General features: G+C 45.3%; 1 protein-coding gene across 1 annotated transcript in view; it reads right to left on the bottom strand.

Annotated features, from left to right (window-relative positions):
- The window catches only part of EFCAB8 (EF-hand calcium binding domain 8), a 60770-nt gene extending 53555 nt beyond the window's left edge, over positions 1-7215 (bottom strand). Inside the window, exons 1-2 of the mRNA XM_081833083.1 lie at positions 5629-7215; positions 2913-3066 (exon numbers count right to left, since the gene is read on the bottom strand). Coding sequence (XP_081689209.1) covers positions 2913-3066; positions 5629-5838 — 364 coding nt within the window. The 5' untranslated portion in view covers positions 5839-7215. The remainder of the gene's footprint in view (positions 1-2912; positions 3067-5628) is intronic.
- Between the last annotated feature and the right edge of the window lie 10087 nt (positions 7216-17302).

Raw genomic sequence — 17302 nt, 5'->3', positions numbered from 1 at the left:
ACCCTCAGGGCGCCTAGCTGGCTCAGCCGGTGGAACATGCTTGATCTCCGGGGTGTAAGAGCCCCATGTTGGGTGTGGAGATCACTTAAAAATAAAATCTTTAAAAAAAAACACAAAGAACCACGGACCCTCCTCAGAGACCTCCAATCAACAAATAAAAAAACTAAGGCCCCGAAAGGGAACTTGTAGAATAGACAGGAGAACCCTGGCACATCTCCCCTTTTCCCTCTGAGATAGGCACTGATGGTCAGGTCAGGGTTCCCAAGAAATGCTATGGAACCCATATTCATGACTGATTGATTGATTGATTGATTGACTGATTTTAGACAGAGAGAGAGAAAGAGCACAAGCAGGAGGAGCAGACGGAGAGGGAGAATCCGGCTGAGTGCAGAGCGCGACGTGGGGCTCTATCCCACGACCCTGAGATCACGACCTGAGCCGAAATCAAGAGCTGGATGTTTAACCAACTCCACCACCCAGGCGCCCCCATGACCCACCTCTTTAAAAGACTTTTGAGGGGCGCCTGGGTGGCTCAGTCGTTAAGCGTCTGCCTTCGGCTCAGGTCATAATCCCAGGGTCCTGGGATCGAGCCCCACATCGGGCTCCCTGCTCGGCGGGAAGCCGGCTTCTCCCTCTCCCACTCCCCCTGCTTGTGTTCCCTCTCTCGCTGTGTCTCTCTCTGTCAAATAAATAAAATCTGGGGGTGCCTGGGTGGCTCAGTCGTTAAGCGTCTGCCTTTGGCTCAGGTCATGATCCCAGGGTCCTGGGATCGAGTCCCACATCGGGCTCCCTGCTCAGCGGGGAGCCTGCTTCTCCCTCTCCCTCTGTCTACCACTCTGCCTACTGTGCTCTCTCTTTCAAATAAATAAATAAAATCTTTTTTAAAATAAATAAATAAATAAAAAATAAAAGACTTTTGAAAGAGAAAAATGAACCTAGTTTCCTTTACCCTGTATCAACGAAAGGTGAATTTTCCTTTCCTCCATTTAAAACCCGGTCAGTTTTTTTTTTTTTTTTTTTTTTTTTTTTTTAACGAGGAAACTCTTTTTACATTGATATGAAAAGATGTCAAGACGTATTAGGTAAAAAGCAAAAGGGGAAACTTGATAAAATTATTTTTCTTAAAAGCAGGAGTAGACAATTGTGGGGATCTTTTCTCAATGTATATGGATATTGAATCAGCATGGTGTACGCTTCAAATATGCTACAAATTTATTTGTCAATTATAGCTCAATAAAGCTGAAGGAAAGAAAGCAAGGGGTAGAACAGCATGGACGACAGGCTGCCACCGCATACCAAAGGGGGAAGTGACCACATCGCTTCTGAGCTTCTCCAGGTCACAGGAGACTGAAAGCAGGCACTGCCCGAAGGAGCGGAACTGGGCAGCTTGGGTCTGGCCCGAAGGAGACATTTACTCTGTATGCCAAAAAAGTATCACGGGAAAAGTACTTTTTGACTTTTGAACTGCCTAAATACACTGCCTGCTCAAACACAAACACCATAAAAATTGTGGTCAAAGTTGACACACTCAGGGTCTTCCAAGACCCAGCTGCCAAACACCAACACCAAACCACTCTAGTTAGGAGCCATCGCATCTCCGGGTCAGGCACATGCCAACCGTCCCTGCCCTCACTTTGTTCATCTGTGAGCTGGGGATTTCTTATCCTTTCCTGTCCACATCACAGTATGGCTGTAAAACTCAAATTAATGGGGCCAGGAGCTACGCCCCCAGAGCCGGTACTCGGAGTCTAGTGGATATAAACAAAGATGCCTTTAAGTACTCCTATTACTTGCCTTTATGTGTATCACCCCCAGGAGAAAAATTAAGCTCTAAATAGAGAAAAAGTCTGATGCACAAAGGATGTTCTTTACAATGTTCTTTAAACTCAGTAAAACCTGTAGGGGATATCCAACTGTAGGGGAATGGCTTAGTCCACAGTAGAACACTTGCATTCATGAGTAATGATGGTTTGGAAGACTACAGAAGATATGTAAAAGCCCTTAAGGTATTATACATCCAGAGGAAAAGAAGGGTCTGAAGTCACATACGTAGTACAATTATGGACACGTGAAAACACACATAGCCATCTGTGGTCGAGATACTTCAGGTAGCCCCAGGATGTCCGCCTCCTGGTGTTCATGCCCTCCCGTGATCCCCTCCTCTTGAGTGGAACAGAACCCATGACTCACTTCTAACTAAGAGAATATGGCAGAAGCGATAGGATGTATGGGGTTTTGTGTACATAAGTGCATACTTACAAGACTGTAGCACACATCTTGCTGGAGTTGCGATCTCCCCGGCTACCCTGAGCCTTGGAATCCACCATGTTGGTGAGTCCCACGTGGCCAGGAACCGTGGGCAGCTGGAGGAGCTGAAAGCAAGTCGCCGGCCGATAGCCAAGAGGAAACAGAAGCCTTCAGTCCTGCAGCTGCAAAGAACTGAATCCTGCCAGCAACCTGAGTGGACTTAGAAGTGGATCCTTTCCCCGGCAAGCCCCGGATGATACCACAGCCCCGGCCTAGCGAGACCCCGAGCAGAGGAGCCAGCTGAGCCATGCCCAGATGCCTGGCCCACCGAAACTGTGAGATACTAAATGTGTGGTTTACACCACTGCATGTGCAAGAACACTACACAGCAAGAGATAATAAACCATACATATGAAATTGTTTGGAAGAAACTATACCAAAATGCTGACAGTGGTTATATCTGGGAGCTTGGATCAGGGGTATTGCTTTTCTAGATATGAAATAGCCTCCTATAGGCTTACAATATTTATATAACGACAGAAAGTTTTAAAAAGTTTAAAGACACTGGATGAAAAACTGCTTGTCAATCCTGAACCCTGCACACCCCCAGGTATGGGTCCCACCCTGTGCAGAAACCAGAAACAGAGCCTGCAAGGCGGCTTTACCTCTGGTCGAGTCAACATCATCCTCAAACATTTTCTCCATCTTGGCCATGTGTAGCGGGGTAAACAGTTGAGACTCATGTTGGCTAAGGGTGATGGATAATGCCGGGGAGCTAAGAACCTCCTCGCTCTTCTGGAATCCACCTGGGGTGGATACCTGAAACAAAGAGGACTATAAGAACCGGGGAGTGAGAGGGTTGATTTCCTGAGCTGAACATTTCTAAGCACATCTTATTGAAATAGAGACTCTTCGCGGGGAGGACAGTGTATGTAGCGTTACAGTGAGACAAATGAATAAATCTTTAACACTTTTAGACCGAGGAAGACCAAGAAAGATCTAGACTGTCTGTCCTAACTTTGGGGAGTTCATTACTGGTCCCCTTTTGCAGATGCTGTGACTGAGGCTCAGCAAGGTTAGCGGACACGGACAAGGTCTCACCTACACAGACCAGGACTCCAATTTATAAGGTGCTTCCGTTCAGTAACTGTATTGTTTCAATCTTCAGTGCTCAGAATTCAAACCCCAAGGAATCCAGCTCCATCTTCCCCAGCCAATTTGATTTGGTCCTGAGCATCCCAGACACCCGCCTGGGTCAGGGTCACATCAAATCATCTGCACACACACCAAAGCTCCCGGAGACACCCCTGATAAGGGCTTTCTGCTTCCTCCTCCCATTGTCTCCCCATGCCCCCCACATAGCCTATTCTGCCCTCTCCAGCCTATCCAGCCTATCCAGCCATCAACAATGAACACCTCCTTTCTGTAGCCCCTACATATCCTTAACACAATGTTTCAGGTTACGAAAGGCTCAGGTCATCAAAGACTGCTTCCCCCAAAGGATGCCAGGAGTGGACCATGGGATAACCACTGAATGTCTGTTGCTCACTGAAATGCACTGCGTTGGGTCTTGGGCATTCAAGACTTTGGTTCAAAAAGCCAAAAGACAATGTGGAGGAAGTTGGATGGCTCACTCTCCCCACCGCAACCCCACCAAACCAGCAAACGTGCTCATCCTCCTGTGAACTTCTGTTCATTCCCTCATGGTCTATACACATTTGTTGAGTGTCAGGTACTGTAGGTACATGAGTGCACACAGTGAAGACCTGCCTTCCTGGAGCCCAACAGGAGAACTAATTAATACTCCCACAGCCACACAGGCCTCAGATTAGACATCTCAGCACCATCTTTGGCTCTTCCCCTCTCCTTCTATGCATTCTTACTGTCCCTCCTGCTGATTCTTACTAGGCTCCTCCTCCTATACCTAACCCCTTGCTCCCCCACATCCCTGGCCCATCCCAAACACTGGCCTTGTGCTGGGACAAGTATAGGGATGTCCCCTAACTGGGACCAGAGTTTGGCCTTCCTTTCCCCTCCACCTCCCCACATTGGGATCAATCACCTTTCTGGAAGACAAATCTGATTATAACTTTACCCCAGCTCTGACACTTCCCAGGCTACTACCACGCCCCCCACCCCCACTCCTGAGTGTGGCACTCAAAGCCCTTTGCATTGTAGCCCTGACCTGTCTTTCTAGTTTCAATGCTCACACCATGGTCCAGGCACACCAACTGCTCTCCATCATCCCCAAACGCAGCAAGCATTCCACTTTTACTCACATGTTCCCTCTATGCAATGCAGACCATCTCCCCTTGATGTGAACTCCTACCCACTCTTCAAACCCTGGCTCAAATGACACCTCCTCCAAGGAGCCTTTCCATAACTTTCAGGTGACAGTCATCGCTGCCAACTCCATGCTCCCAAACCCTTTGTTCATATCTGCCATGCATGCATGATACTTGTGCATGTCTGTCCATACGTGTAGACAGCAAGGGAAACACACAGCTGTAGAGTCCCAGAGCTCTGGGTTAGAATTCTGCCTGGCTCCCTACTTCCAAGCTAATTTACCTTGGGCACATCACATCACTTCTCTGAGCCACACGTTTCTCATCTGCAAAACAGAGACCCGCAGTACCCACTTTGCAGGGTTGTGGGAGTACCTACATGACCCCCGAACACATTGGCAGTCTCAGCAGACTGTAGTTACGTAATAAATGATAGCTCCTATTATTACTCCTGTCTCCTAGTGAGCTCTTTGAAGGCTCCTTGCCTTCTTAATTTAATCTTTTTTTTTTTTAAAGATTTTATTTATTTATTTGACAGAGAAAGACACAGCGAGAGAGGGAACACAAACGGGGAGTGGGAGAGGGAGAAGCAGACTCCCCGCCGAGCAGGGAGCCCGATGCGGGACTCGATCCCGGGACTCCAGGATCATAACCTGAGCCGAAGGCAGTCGCTTAACCAACTGAGCCACCCAGGCGCCCTATCTTAATTTAATCTTAATTTAACTTGTACTAATGATCTCTCTATTCTCCAGCCCCAAGCATACAATAGACACTAATTGCTTATCTTAGGCTTGAGGGTAATGTATACAGCCTATCCCACCACTGCCACAACTTGGCTGGACAAAATTAAGGATAGTCCCTGCAGAGACTGCAAATTGGTAGCCTCAGATTTGTTGCATTTGGCCAACATAGTGCTTTAAAAGGGAAAACCAGCCTGCTGCCATGCACAGGTAACTTACCTACCTGGCCTTGTGAATATCTGAGTTTGCTACCCTGATGCAGAGACTGATAACTGATAGATTTCTGAGCTAATGAGCGACACCTGGACGGCTCTGGAACGCCCCTCCCCTTTACCAACCTCAAATAGTTTTCTTACCTTTTGAGACTGAGGGCTCTCTCTTAAGTCCTCGGAAGACACTGGTCTTGACCTAGAAAAGGGAATCATGGTCACTTTATTCCAACTTTCTAAGACCATGTGGGAGGCTGACCTAGCTAGGTCACAAGAGGGTGGAAAAGAAGTCAGGGTCGGGGGTCGGGGGCTGCTGCCTGTACCCACAGACACCCCCAGCACGCATCTGATGACCATCCTTTTTCCCCAGGAGCTCCTCCAGCAGGAAGCTTTTCCCAAGCCTATCCCTGTGAGCCTTCCTCCCCCTGATGGGAAGGAGTTGTCCTATTGAAGCCCTGGGGCTTCTCAAGTGAATGCCAGAGGATTCCTAAAGCAGGCCACACTTTCTACAGAATTAGAAGGGGCTTAGGAGGCCATGCAGTTAGGAGACCAACTACAATTCACATACCGGGAAAAGAATGTCCAGGGGCAGGCACATGTCCAAAGGGTCAAACACAGGGTCCGGAGATGGTGAAGGATGGCCCTACTTTCCACTTCCTCCCCCTCCCCCACCTGCCCTCCCGTGCTCCTGGAGACAGGACTTCTATGGAAGGACGGAATCCTCCTCACTGCAACATGGGATCACATGAGAGTATGGGAGAAGTCCGGTCCACAGAGTTCTACTCTGAGAATAGAAAGGACATATTTCTACTGGGTCAGTGGCTCCTCCATGTAAGATGGAAGACAGCACTTTGTTAGGATTATTTGAGTGTCAGTCTGCCTCACCAGCAAGAATCCAAAGAGCTTTTTAGGATGGCAGGGGAATGGCCAGGAAAGAGTCAAGCCCCAGACAGGCTCAGGGGACAGAGCTAATGAGCCAGACTGGCTTGACAAAGAGCTCCTGAGGGTGTGGGGAGGGGAGGAATAGTGGGAGAGAAGAGAGGAAAGAAAAATGGAAGCAGAATGTAGAAGCTCCAGTATTTTGCCAGGGAGTCCGAGCAGGATGAAGGGCAATTATGGAAACTCATCAGCATAAGCAGAGGGAAGATTGAAGACTGGCCAACAGTGTCCCAACCTAAATTGTCTTGGCGGCAGCTCAGATGTGAAAACCAAAGGAGAGAAAGGAGCCAAAGGAAAGGAAATTTGGAAGCCAAGAACCAGGGTAACTGAGGGTAACATTTCCAGGAAAGGCAGCAAGGAGGGAAAGTGGCTTCATGCATGTGATGCTGGGCTGTCCAATTAGAAATGAGAAACAAATACCTGGAAATATGGGGCCTGAAACTGATGACTGGCTACATTTAGGGGATAGAAAGAGGAGGGGAAACATGCAAAAGACAGGAGGAAGGAAGCCTCAAAGTGGACAGAGAGGGTAAGAAAAAGACAAGGCCACTGAACACAGCCATTAAAGGTCACTGAGGAAAAAAGCTGCAGGAGTGGATTGATAGATCCACTTCTGTTAAGAATATTGTGCATGGGAGCACCTGGGTAGCTCAGTTGGTTGAGCGTCTGCCTTTGGCTCGGGTCATGATCCTGGGGTCTGGGATTGAGCCCCATGCCAGCTCTCTGCTCAGTGGGGAGCATGCTTCTCTGCCTGCCGCTCCCCCTGCTTGTGCTGTCAGGTAAATAGATGAAATCTTAAAAAAAAAAAAAAAAAAAAAGAATATTGTGTATGTATATGTTGGCACATGCACAGAAACAGAGCCTGGAAAAATACACTCCAAATTTAGTGGTGGTTATCTCTGGCAGGTGAGATTATGGAGGATTTCTATAGTCTAAATCATGCATTTCTCCATTTTTAATTCAAAAAACATTCATGGCAATCTTTAGGATTTATTTCGGTGGAGCAGGTCAAGTGGTGGGTAGCGATTTACATCACTCATCTGTGAAAGACCACTGGCTGGGAATGGTCGCTGCAGCATCATTCATAGCGGCAAAAAATAAGGCAAATTGGCTATGGAAGAGGAGCGGCTGAGTGAATCAGTACGCCTGCGCTCAGAACATCCCCACAGCACTCAAAAGGCTGAACCTGGCCTTCAGCAGAGGACTAGCAGGGATTTCCAATAGGTAGTAATAAGTAAGAAAAGATGCAAAAAGTGCACAGTACGATGCCAATTTTTATAAAAGAATGACAGGGACGCCTGGGTGGCTCAGTCGTTAAGTGTCTGCCTTCGGCTCAGGTCATGATCCCAGGGGTCCTGGGATCGAGCCCCACATCGGGCTCTCTGCTTGGCCGGGAGCCTGCTTCTCCCTCTCCCACTCCCCTTGCTTGTGTTCCCTCTCTCGCTGTGTCTCTCTCTGTCAAATTAATAAAATCTTTAGAAAAAAATAAAAAAATAAAAAATAAATAAAAGAATGACAAATAGGTATGTATTTACACATATAAGAACATGTGTGTACATACACACACATACATACACACATTTGTAAACAGGACTACCCTTAACAATTATGGGGCCGAGAACAAGAGAACAAATATAGGTCCACAGAGCAAGTCGTTTTAAGTAGTTAGAAATCAAGTTAATATACTATTAAATAAAGCACATTCTCTTCTTCTACCTTGACAAATATTTTCCATAACCTGGAAAACCAGTTTCAAATTTACAGTTCTTGAACTCCTCAGCAAAGTGCCAGAATTTGGCAGTGTGGACAGAACCAGCTTCCAAGTCCTCTGCCCACCCACCACACTCAACCCGTCCTGGTTAAGGAGCTTGTGGATGGTGGCAGGTTGACAGACACCTCAGCCCACATGCAAGCCACACCTCACCTCCACTGCTCCACGGCCACCTCAAACCTAGGGGGCTGCCCTCAAAAACTATGCACTGGGCAACAGGCCCACAAAGAATCAGATTCAAAGCACTTTGGGCAGGGGACTCCAGTATTTAGAGCTGTGGGGGCTGGGGGGGTGGGCTCTAAGGGCCATTAGTAGGACCATTGGTGAAATTTGAACACGGACTCTATATTCTTTTCTTTTTAAAAGATTTTTATTTATTTATTTGACAGAGAGATACACAGCGAGAGAGGGAACACAAGCGGGGAAGTAGGAGAGAGAGAAGCAGGCTTCCCGCTGAGCAGGGAGCCCGATGCAGGCCTCGATCCCAGGACCCTGGGATCATGACCTGAGCCGAAGGCAGACTCTTAACGACTGAGCCACCCAGGCGCCCCTGGATGGCTTAGTCCGTTGAGCGTCTGCCTTCAGCTCAGATCATGTCCCAGGGTCCGGGGATCAGGGCCCGCACTGGGCTCCCTGCTCAGCGGGGAGTCTGCTTCTCCCTCTCCCTCTGCCCCTCCACCCCACTTGTGTTCTCTCTCAAATAAATAAAATCTTAAAAAAAAGAGAGAGAGAATGTCCTTGTTCTTAATACACACGAGTATTTAAGGGCAAAAGGGTACAATGTAATTTATTCTCAAGAATTCAACAAACATGTATAATGATAAAGCAAAATGTTCACAATCTGGACAAATGCAAGTTCTTTATACCATTCTTACAACTATTTAAATATTTTTAATTGTTTCAAATTACTAAAAGTTTCATGAGTGGTAAGTATGTGTCTCACCAAAACACCCTTCTCTGTGTATGTTCACGGACCAAACAAGTGGAAAAATACTGATTGAGGGCAAGAGACACCCAAGAGAAAAGTTAAGAGTAAGAATAAGAAGCAGAGAGAAATACTAGTACTCTACTAGTGAAGGAAAAAAATTGAGATGTAGAATTAAACTTCTAGGGGCACCTGGGTGGCTCAGATGGTTAAGCGTCGGCCTTTGGCTCAGGTAGTGATCCCAGCATCCTGGGATCAAGCCCCGCTTTGGGCTCCCTGCTCAGTGGGGAGCCTGCTTCTCCCTCTGCCTCTGCCCCTCCCCCTGCTCATGCTCTCTCATGAATAAAATCTTAAAAAAAAAAAAATTAAATTTCTATCTAGAATTAGAGAACAGGTTAAGATAAGGAGAAGCCATCCCCATTGGCCTCCATCTACTCCCTCACCTTTCCCTGCTCTGGGGGACGTGGCGGGGTGGAGCACACCACAAACCTGGAAACGGGAGAAAGATTGGAACAGCCACTAGGGGAGCATACCAGGTATGGGAAGAGAATCATTGGTTTGCGGAATTGGTGTGTAAGAATTCATACGGACAGATGACTTAAGGCCAAACACAGTTACAGCTGTCCTGGAAACAGAGATGCCCTCCTGTTCAGCCTTTGGTTGCAGGCAAATGCATCTTGGGGCCCGTGTGTCCAATCTTTGGGAGACAACGTTAACTCCAAACCCTCACTCACCCTGAACCAGTGTGTTCTCCCCAGGTAACCTTGCTGGCTACATTTGACAGAGGTATGCTGGTTTTCGACTTCCATTTCAACTGAGACATCTTGGCGCTATCCCGGAGTCCCAAGGAGCTCCTCTATGACGTCACTGCAGAACTCCGAGGGCTTCCGCAGTCAGCTGGCCACGTTTAGAACCAGGAGAACGAGACAGTTCCACGTGCAGAACACAAAACGGAACATCGAATCCATCCCACAAACCACACCACACAGCCATCTTTCATCCGATGTGAGACATTCTCTTTATTGATAAAAGTTGAGCTTACAGCAACGACAGGAGCTACAGCACACTCAGACAGGACAAGTATGAGTACAACATGCCCCGTAGGACATATACAGCACAGTGCCCACCTCTCACGGAAACGGTGGGAAATGCCAGGGGGCCTTATAAAGGAGGATTCACCAAAATCAAAAGGCCAATTGGCCCCCACAGTTGGGACACGGAAGGCACAGGAGCTCTCTATGCTGTCCTCTGCGTGAGCTCCAATTCTTTGACAAGAGGAAGGCTACAAGAGCATTGTGGATGGGGGTCCTTCGATCTAACCTCAGAGAGGCCTGGACTAGATGCAGCACTGTTCAATCTTGGTCCATGGCACAACACAACAGGGTGACTTGGTCAAAGATAAATCTGTTGGGAAGATTTCAACCAGGGACATGGATACCCAGGTTTAAAGATACCCAGGTTAAATCCTATTTCGTGACCTAGATGTTACCAAAATGTTAATTTACCACCAAACAAGACATTCTCCCCAGATCTATACCACAAGGACAACACCAACACACAAAAAAAGAAAAAGTCTGCTCCCGTTTCATCAATAATGGAGACACAATTTTGTCACACTGTAGAATATTAAAAGTAGAGTGGTTCAATGAAATGTCATAAAAGGTACAACTCTTTAAAATCAGTTTTATTAAACTAGGTATTAATACTAGAAGGATTTACTGAAAAAAGAAAACAAGGCGAATGGCTCCACATTTGACTGTTTCCCACTCTTGTTGGCTTTCATACATACATCTATGTATTCCTGCACTTGTCAATTTTTCGATATGAGCCTAAAATATGCTAAATTGTCATAATAAATATATTTCTCCTTCCCTGGGAAGAAACAGGAGAAAAAAGGGGAAATATTAAGATGCATTCCACTCTTTAGGTAAAGAAAGCTCAGAAAACTCCCACCTAAAAAGAATGAAAATATGACCATCAATAACTCAGGTTAAAAAACCAAAAGACACAACAAGACAAAACAAAACCCAAAAAACTAAAAACAGAAGTGGGAAGGAAGATGTTCACAAGTAAAATCTCCTAGGGGCCCCTGGGTGGCTCAGTTAAGCATCTGACTCTTGATTTCAGCTCAGGTCGTGGGATGGAGCCCCTGTGTTAAGCCCCACTTGCAGCAAGGAGTCTGTTTGGGATTCTCTCCCTCTGCCCCTCCCCACCCCTACACTCTCTAAAATAAATCTTTAACACAGTTCAAATGCCAAAGATTTCAAAATACCAGGATTTAAAAAAAAAAAAAAAAAAAACAGATTCTCAATGTGCTTCATTAAGTACTTACCCACCTCCTCCCCCCAAAAGAAAACACTTCTTAAGGACTGGGGGGAAAATATTAAATCACAGAATTAGAAATTCTTAGGAAATTTTTTTAAATTATTTTTATTTCATTCAACATTGAATTACTTCTTCTCTCAGCCTTTAAAATTAATAGGGAGGGTGGTGCACACAGAGGCAAGCTGGGATAGCCTACAGCTACCTGTAAAACACAGTTTATTCCATTCAACCATGCAGGATTCAGATTTTAAACTAAAAACAGCAGTCATATGTAATTATACATTTAACTCTCCCATCCTTCTATAGAAAAACATATAAAATACAAAAAAAAAAGGTAGTATTGGGTTAGAAACCTTTAGAATGCTAAAATCCAGATGGACCATGAGGTATGACAGACCTTAAAATCACTAGAACTACCTCAAAATAAATCAACAGGGCCCCCATATGAGAACTATGAATACAAACGTAGTAAAACTACTGGTGAGCAAGGAAGGGAGGAAAGGAGCCTGCAGGTCACTCAAACCCAACTAGGATAAGCCACAGCAGATCCCAGTGCAGCATATCTAGAGTCTTGTACTACACGGCGATTCGAGGATGGGCGTACAGCAGGCCCCCTTCCCCACAGATTCACTCTCCATGGCCTGTCACCCACAGCCAACTGCGGCCTGGAAGCAAAGGTCAACAGTAGCCTAACACTACGTCACAGTGCCTACGTCATTCGCCTGACTTCACCTCCACACATGGACGTTTCACCATCTCCCATCATCACAAGAAGGGGGGAGGATGGCACACTAAGATCCTCTGAGAGACCATATTCATTGAACTTTTATTACAGTATACTGTTCCATTTGTTCTATTATTAGTTGTTGCTAATCTCTTACTGTGCCTGATTTATAAATTATTTTATCATAAGTATGTCTGTATAGGAAAAAACGTAGTACACAGAGGAATCAGTATTAGCTGCGGTTTCGGGCATCCACTGGGGGTCTTGGAAATGTATCCTCTGCAGCTACGGTGGGACTGCTGTATTAGCAAAGCTCTCCCTGAAGCTTGCAGCCAAATGCGTGTTAAACTACTTGTTACTTCTCCTGTCAAAGCTTCTTTTACAAACTTTTTTTAAAAGTAGGCTCCATGCCCAGCGTGGAGCTCGATGCAGGGCTTGAACTCACAACCCTGAGATCAAGACCTGAGCTGGGGGCACCTGGGTGGCTCAGTCAGCTAGGTGACCAACTCTTAGTTTGGTTCAGGTCATGATCTCAGGGTTGTGAGATGGAGCCCCCATGCTGGGCTCCACATTGGGCTCTACACTGAGCATGGAGCCTGCTTGGGATTCTTTCTCTCCCTCTCCCTCTGCCCCTCCCCACCCTTCTCTCTCCCTCTCTAAAAAATAAAATGACCTGAGCTGAAATCGGGAGTCAGATGCTTAACCAACTGAGCCACCCAGGCACCCCTAGAGTCAAAACTTTTATTAAAACACAGAGAAATTGTACACTTTACAATTTCATTGTGAGAATTTTTTTCAAACTTCCACATACAAAGTGTATGCAGCTGATGCTAAGAAAGATCGTGTTTTTCTCTGAACCAAAGCTGTCCCTCTCCTGATGAAAACTGGCCCCAGGGGCATCATTTGCCAGAACTAGGCACTCCTCCATTCTTTTCTGAGATCAGCTTTTCACAGACCTAAGTAACTGTCTCTGGTCCAAAAGAGATCTTGGGGAAGCCATCCTTGGCCCACTCCCCACTGAACCAATGAAAAACTGTGCTCTGGAGACCTGGGATGCAGGCCTGGAGGAGGACCGTGGTCTCAACTGCTGGTCCCACTGACTCCCTCGTTCATTTTGGTAAAGGTCAGAGGACTCAAGCCACACACTCCCTTTATACATTCAGTCTACCCACTTGTATGCTGAACCCTGGACTTGACTTTAATAGTCTACACTGCAATTTTGTGACTCACACACTAAGGCTGAATCTTAGAAACTCCTCTCTGCCCCCACTGAAAACTAGGAGGAACCATAAAGCCAGCTCTGTTAAGACTTACCCAGATGGGCTGAATCACACCTACCAACTTCCCAAATCTCATTCTACAACCAGAACTGAAAGTTAGGGTTAGGGTTAGTAAAAAGAATAAATTCCTCTTCCTCCTCTTGCTCATGCCTGCACCCAGCTTATCCCAACAATACCTGCAGACTGGGGAAAACACTTCAAATAAACCAGGAAAAGGGAGGAATCTTTTTTTTAATTTTTAAGGTAAGATGTGACAGAACTGCCAACTGCTGACATATCACTCTGCAATTCTAAATCTCTCTCTTGATACCATCTACAAAGTTCTAGGCTTTGGTGGCTAACCTACACTGTGTGAACTCAAAAGTAGGACATCGTCCTAAATTTTACCTCAACACTGACCACAGGCTCAGGTTCAGTGTGGTTCAAGCCATTACTTCTACTTCCATGCTCTCTGTTGACACCAGCCAGATTTGGGTCACCCGCACTAATCTCATTAGGTTCATCAGGCTTAAAGCCTAGGTTGTGTTTGTGGACTACGGTGAACTGTGGTAAATACCACAAAAGGAGCTCCTCATACCAAACCTTGTAAAATACTCCTTAAAGAAAAACTTCTCTAGAGTCACTTTGGTTATAGCAAAACTGCTTCCTGTCCAACACCATATTACATTCTAGAGAGTACCCTTGAAGAAAATACAAGTTTTTAAATCAATGAATGTGAATTACTGAATCACTGAATCTTCATTTCAAAGAAAATGGTGAAATGTGTGTTTAGACTTCAATTTCCCTCAGGAAAAACAGGATGAAAATCATAATCTGAAAACCTAAAGGAGCTGGACTCAATACCACCACCAAGCTGAAAAAGAAATAGTAAAGGAACTTGTTACTTACTTTACAAAGTACTAGAAGCCTATCTTAAGCAGTGCCCTCCTGAATTTTCAGGATACAAAAACCGTGTCCTAAACTTTTCAGATCTAGAAATTCTAGAGAATGTCAGCTGATCTGAAGAACCTATGCGGGGCTTTCTAACGTTGTGGCTGCTTTTTCTAGCAGCTCATACTGATCCCAACAAGTACCCAGTGAGTGAGGCACTTCAGCCAACATCATCATCCCCATTTTGCAGGTCAGAACAAGAGAGATCAATTAGCTGAGAAGTCACAAAGTTAGGAGGGACCTGCAAGGACTCAAATCTGATGTTCCCCCATCAGAATCAGACTTGAACTTGTAGGCACGTATGTAAGGCCAAAGTACAAGTCTGAGGGCTACATCAAGCCCATGTCGCCTGAGATACATAGTAAAATGCAGATTTTCAATCTTCCGACTCAATTTCTGGAGATGGACTTCAGAAATACGTCAGTCAAGTTCCCCAGGTGATTCTGAAGCCCATTAGTTTGAGGACCACCAGCCTGAGTGAATCATAAATCCCAATCCAGCCAGAGAACCCATGTGTTTACCTTTCCTCAAGCAAAAAAGAACTCGCCAAGCAAACCAAACAGCTTATTCAAGTTAACTGCACCAAGTGACCTAACCTGAACTAGTCCTATCAAGACTTTATAGGCCTCAGCCTAAAGAACAAGGTCAATAGACTTAGGCCAGAGGTACACAGAGGATCAGCTTCACTCCTTCCAAGGTAACTTCTTAGTTGACGTTACCCTATATATAGTATCTTCACCAACTCCAAGCATGCCTGGAGGTATCTTCTTGTAGACTGCCAACACATGGGGTGTCAAATTCCTTCTGAAGGTGCACAACATTTCAAGAAAGGTATCATACCACTAATTTCTAGGGGAAGTAACGTGGATTTAACCCTAGGCAAAATCATCAAGTTGGGTTTACAGAGCATCCATAAGTGTGGCAAGAACCCTAAAGATCATACAGAAACTACCTCCTACCCATTTAACTTTATTTCATACTGAAAATGGCAGCAAGTCTCCTTTTGAACTCATTTCTTATAGCATAGGATTTTAAAAGGGAGGGGGAAATGATGACAATTTCAGGTTATTTCATAGATTCAGACTGTGTTCACTGCCTTTGAAACATACTTTCAGGGGAGGGGGGGGAAAAAGTATCTCCCCATGGTACCCAGCAAGCACTGTCCTGCTGCAGTTCTCAGGAGGAATCCGCCTGAAAAGGCTTCAAGGCTGCGGGGCCAAGCCTTGGACTTCTCAAAGACCTCTCACAGTAACATGAGAATGTCTAACAGCAGGAGACTGAGAAATGTGAAGAACAGAGAAAAAAGGAACAGGCTTAGAAATAAGTACATTTGAAAAAACAGTGAAAGACTGAAAAGATCACTCTGAATTTAAGAAAGAAGAATCGGTACCTTACCATTTGAACCTAAAAGAATATACCCAGGACAAGACAAATTTCAGAAGACATGACACTCTTGAAATACAGAATTTTATTTAGAAACTGTTTAAAGTAGAAAAAAACCCTGTCAAGAAAGACCAGGTGGAAAATGGGTTCCCAATAAAATGGAATTTTAGGGCAACAAAAGTCTAAAAGGCCACAAAAGAGAAATAGCACCACTGTTATTTGAACAATGGCTAGTTACTTGCATTTTTTGGCATTGTTAATTACTGAATCTGGGTTTTCCTCTGAATTCCACACAGAGCATGCACTACACAACAATTTTATCATAAAATATCTGCTTTCTACACACATTTTAGGACAAGCTACCACCAGGAACAAATCAATACAAATACATCAGGGACTGAACAATCTCAGTAGTGGGTGACACACATTTTGCAGAATTCTGCCAAACAAAGGAACTGAATAGGCTAGGGGCAAAGCAAATGAGGAAGAGTTAAGGAATGAAATATTTTAAATATTAATAATTAATTCAGACACGGTACTGTATCTTCTGCAAAAGAAAATTAACATTTAGTAACACGCTAACGAATTTTATCTCCAAAGAGATTAGTGCACTGGCAAAGTATTCTGATAACAGTGGAGGGCGGTGGACAGCAGGTACCGAGAACACCCAGCCTTGCAGATCCCAAGGTAGCGATGGCCTTCAATGGTCACTCCCTTTGCCAGAAGTCCAGAAAGAACTTGCAGCGTGACCACCTGCCTGCTGAACTTACACTCTAAGCAGCAAACTTTAAGGAGCCAAAGAGGGGTCCCCAGTGGGCGAGGGGAGCAGAGAAGAGAAACATGTTCAATGTAAACTTAAAAGACAGTAAAATGGGACACGACCCCCATTCAAATCCCAGAGATGTGGGCAAGTCCCCAAAAGTAGTTGTTAGATTTAAAAACTGGACATACCTCATTCCCCAAGAAACACAATACATAGAAATTTCAGGGATAACTGGAAAAAATCGTCAGAGAAATGTTCAATGAAATTCAAGCTCTTCAACTCAAACATCCCAGGGCTGAAACACACCCTCTGTTCATCCAGGCAACAATGCCTCTTACTTCTTAGAGCAGGGATACTATTGGTCAAGGACACCAAATGGCTTTACAGAGCAACTTTTTAAACTTTCCTTTTGGGCCAAGGTCTAGGTCTTTGAGGATTCAAGCAGCCCTGCAAGGCCTGTGAACAGCAGATTCCGAAGGTCCAGAGGTCTGGCCCTTCTTCCTTCCCAGATACAATGTCAAACATGTAAAATCTCCTGTCATGTTACATTTTATATTTTGAAATATGGAAGCATATTTTAAATACTCTTAAGGCATTTATTTATTAAAACGTTCTCTGCCAAGATTTCACATTAGCTTAAAATTCAAATCAGTCTTTACATTTCTCTACTGAGGTTTCCACCTCAGAGTATCACATAAAAACACCTTCTCCAGCAATCAGTGTTACCAGCGTCCACACGGTGAGCCCCATGGTCAGCCTCTTTGTTCCCTAGGTGACCCAA

This window comes from Leptonychotes weddellii, chromosome 10, assembly GCF_054177405.1.
Source record: "Leptonychotes weddellii isolate Sample4059 chromosome 10, ASM5417740v2, whole genome shotgun sequence".
Taxonomy (NCBI): Eukaryota; Metazoa; Chordata; class Mammalia; order Carnivora; family Phocidae; genus Leptonychotes; species Leptonychotes weddellii.
The sequence above is the reverse complement of the archived record's forward strand: the minus strand, read 5'-3'. Positions and strand labels throughout refer to the sequence as shown.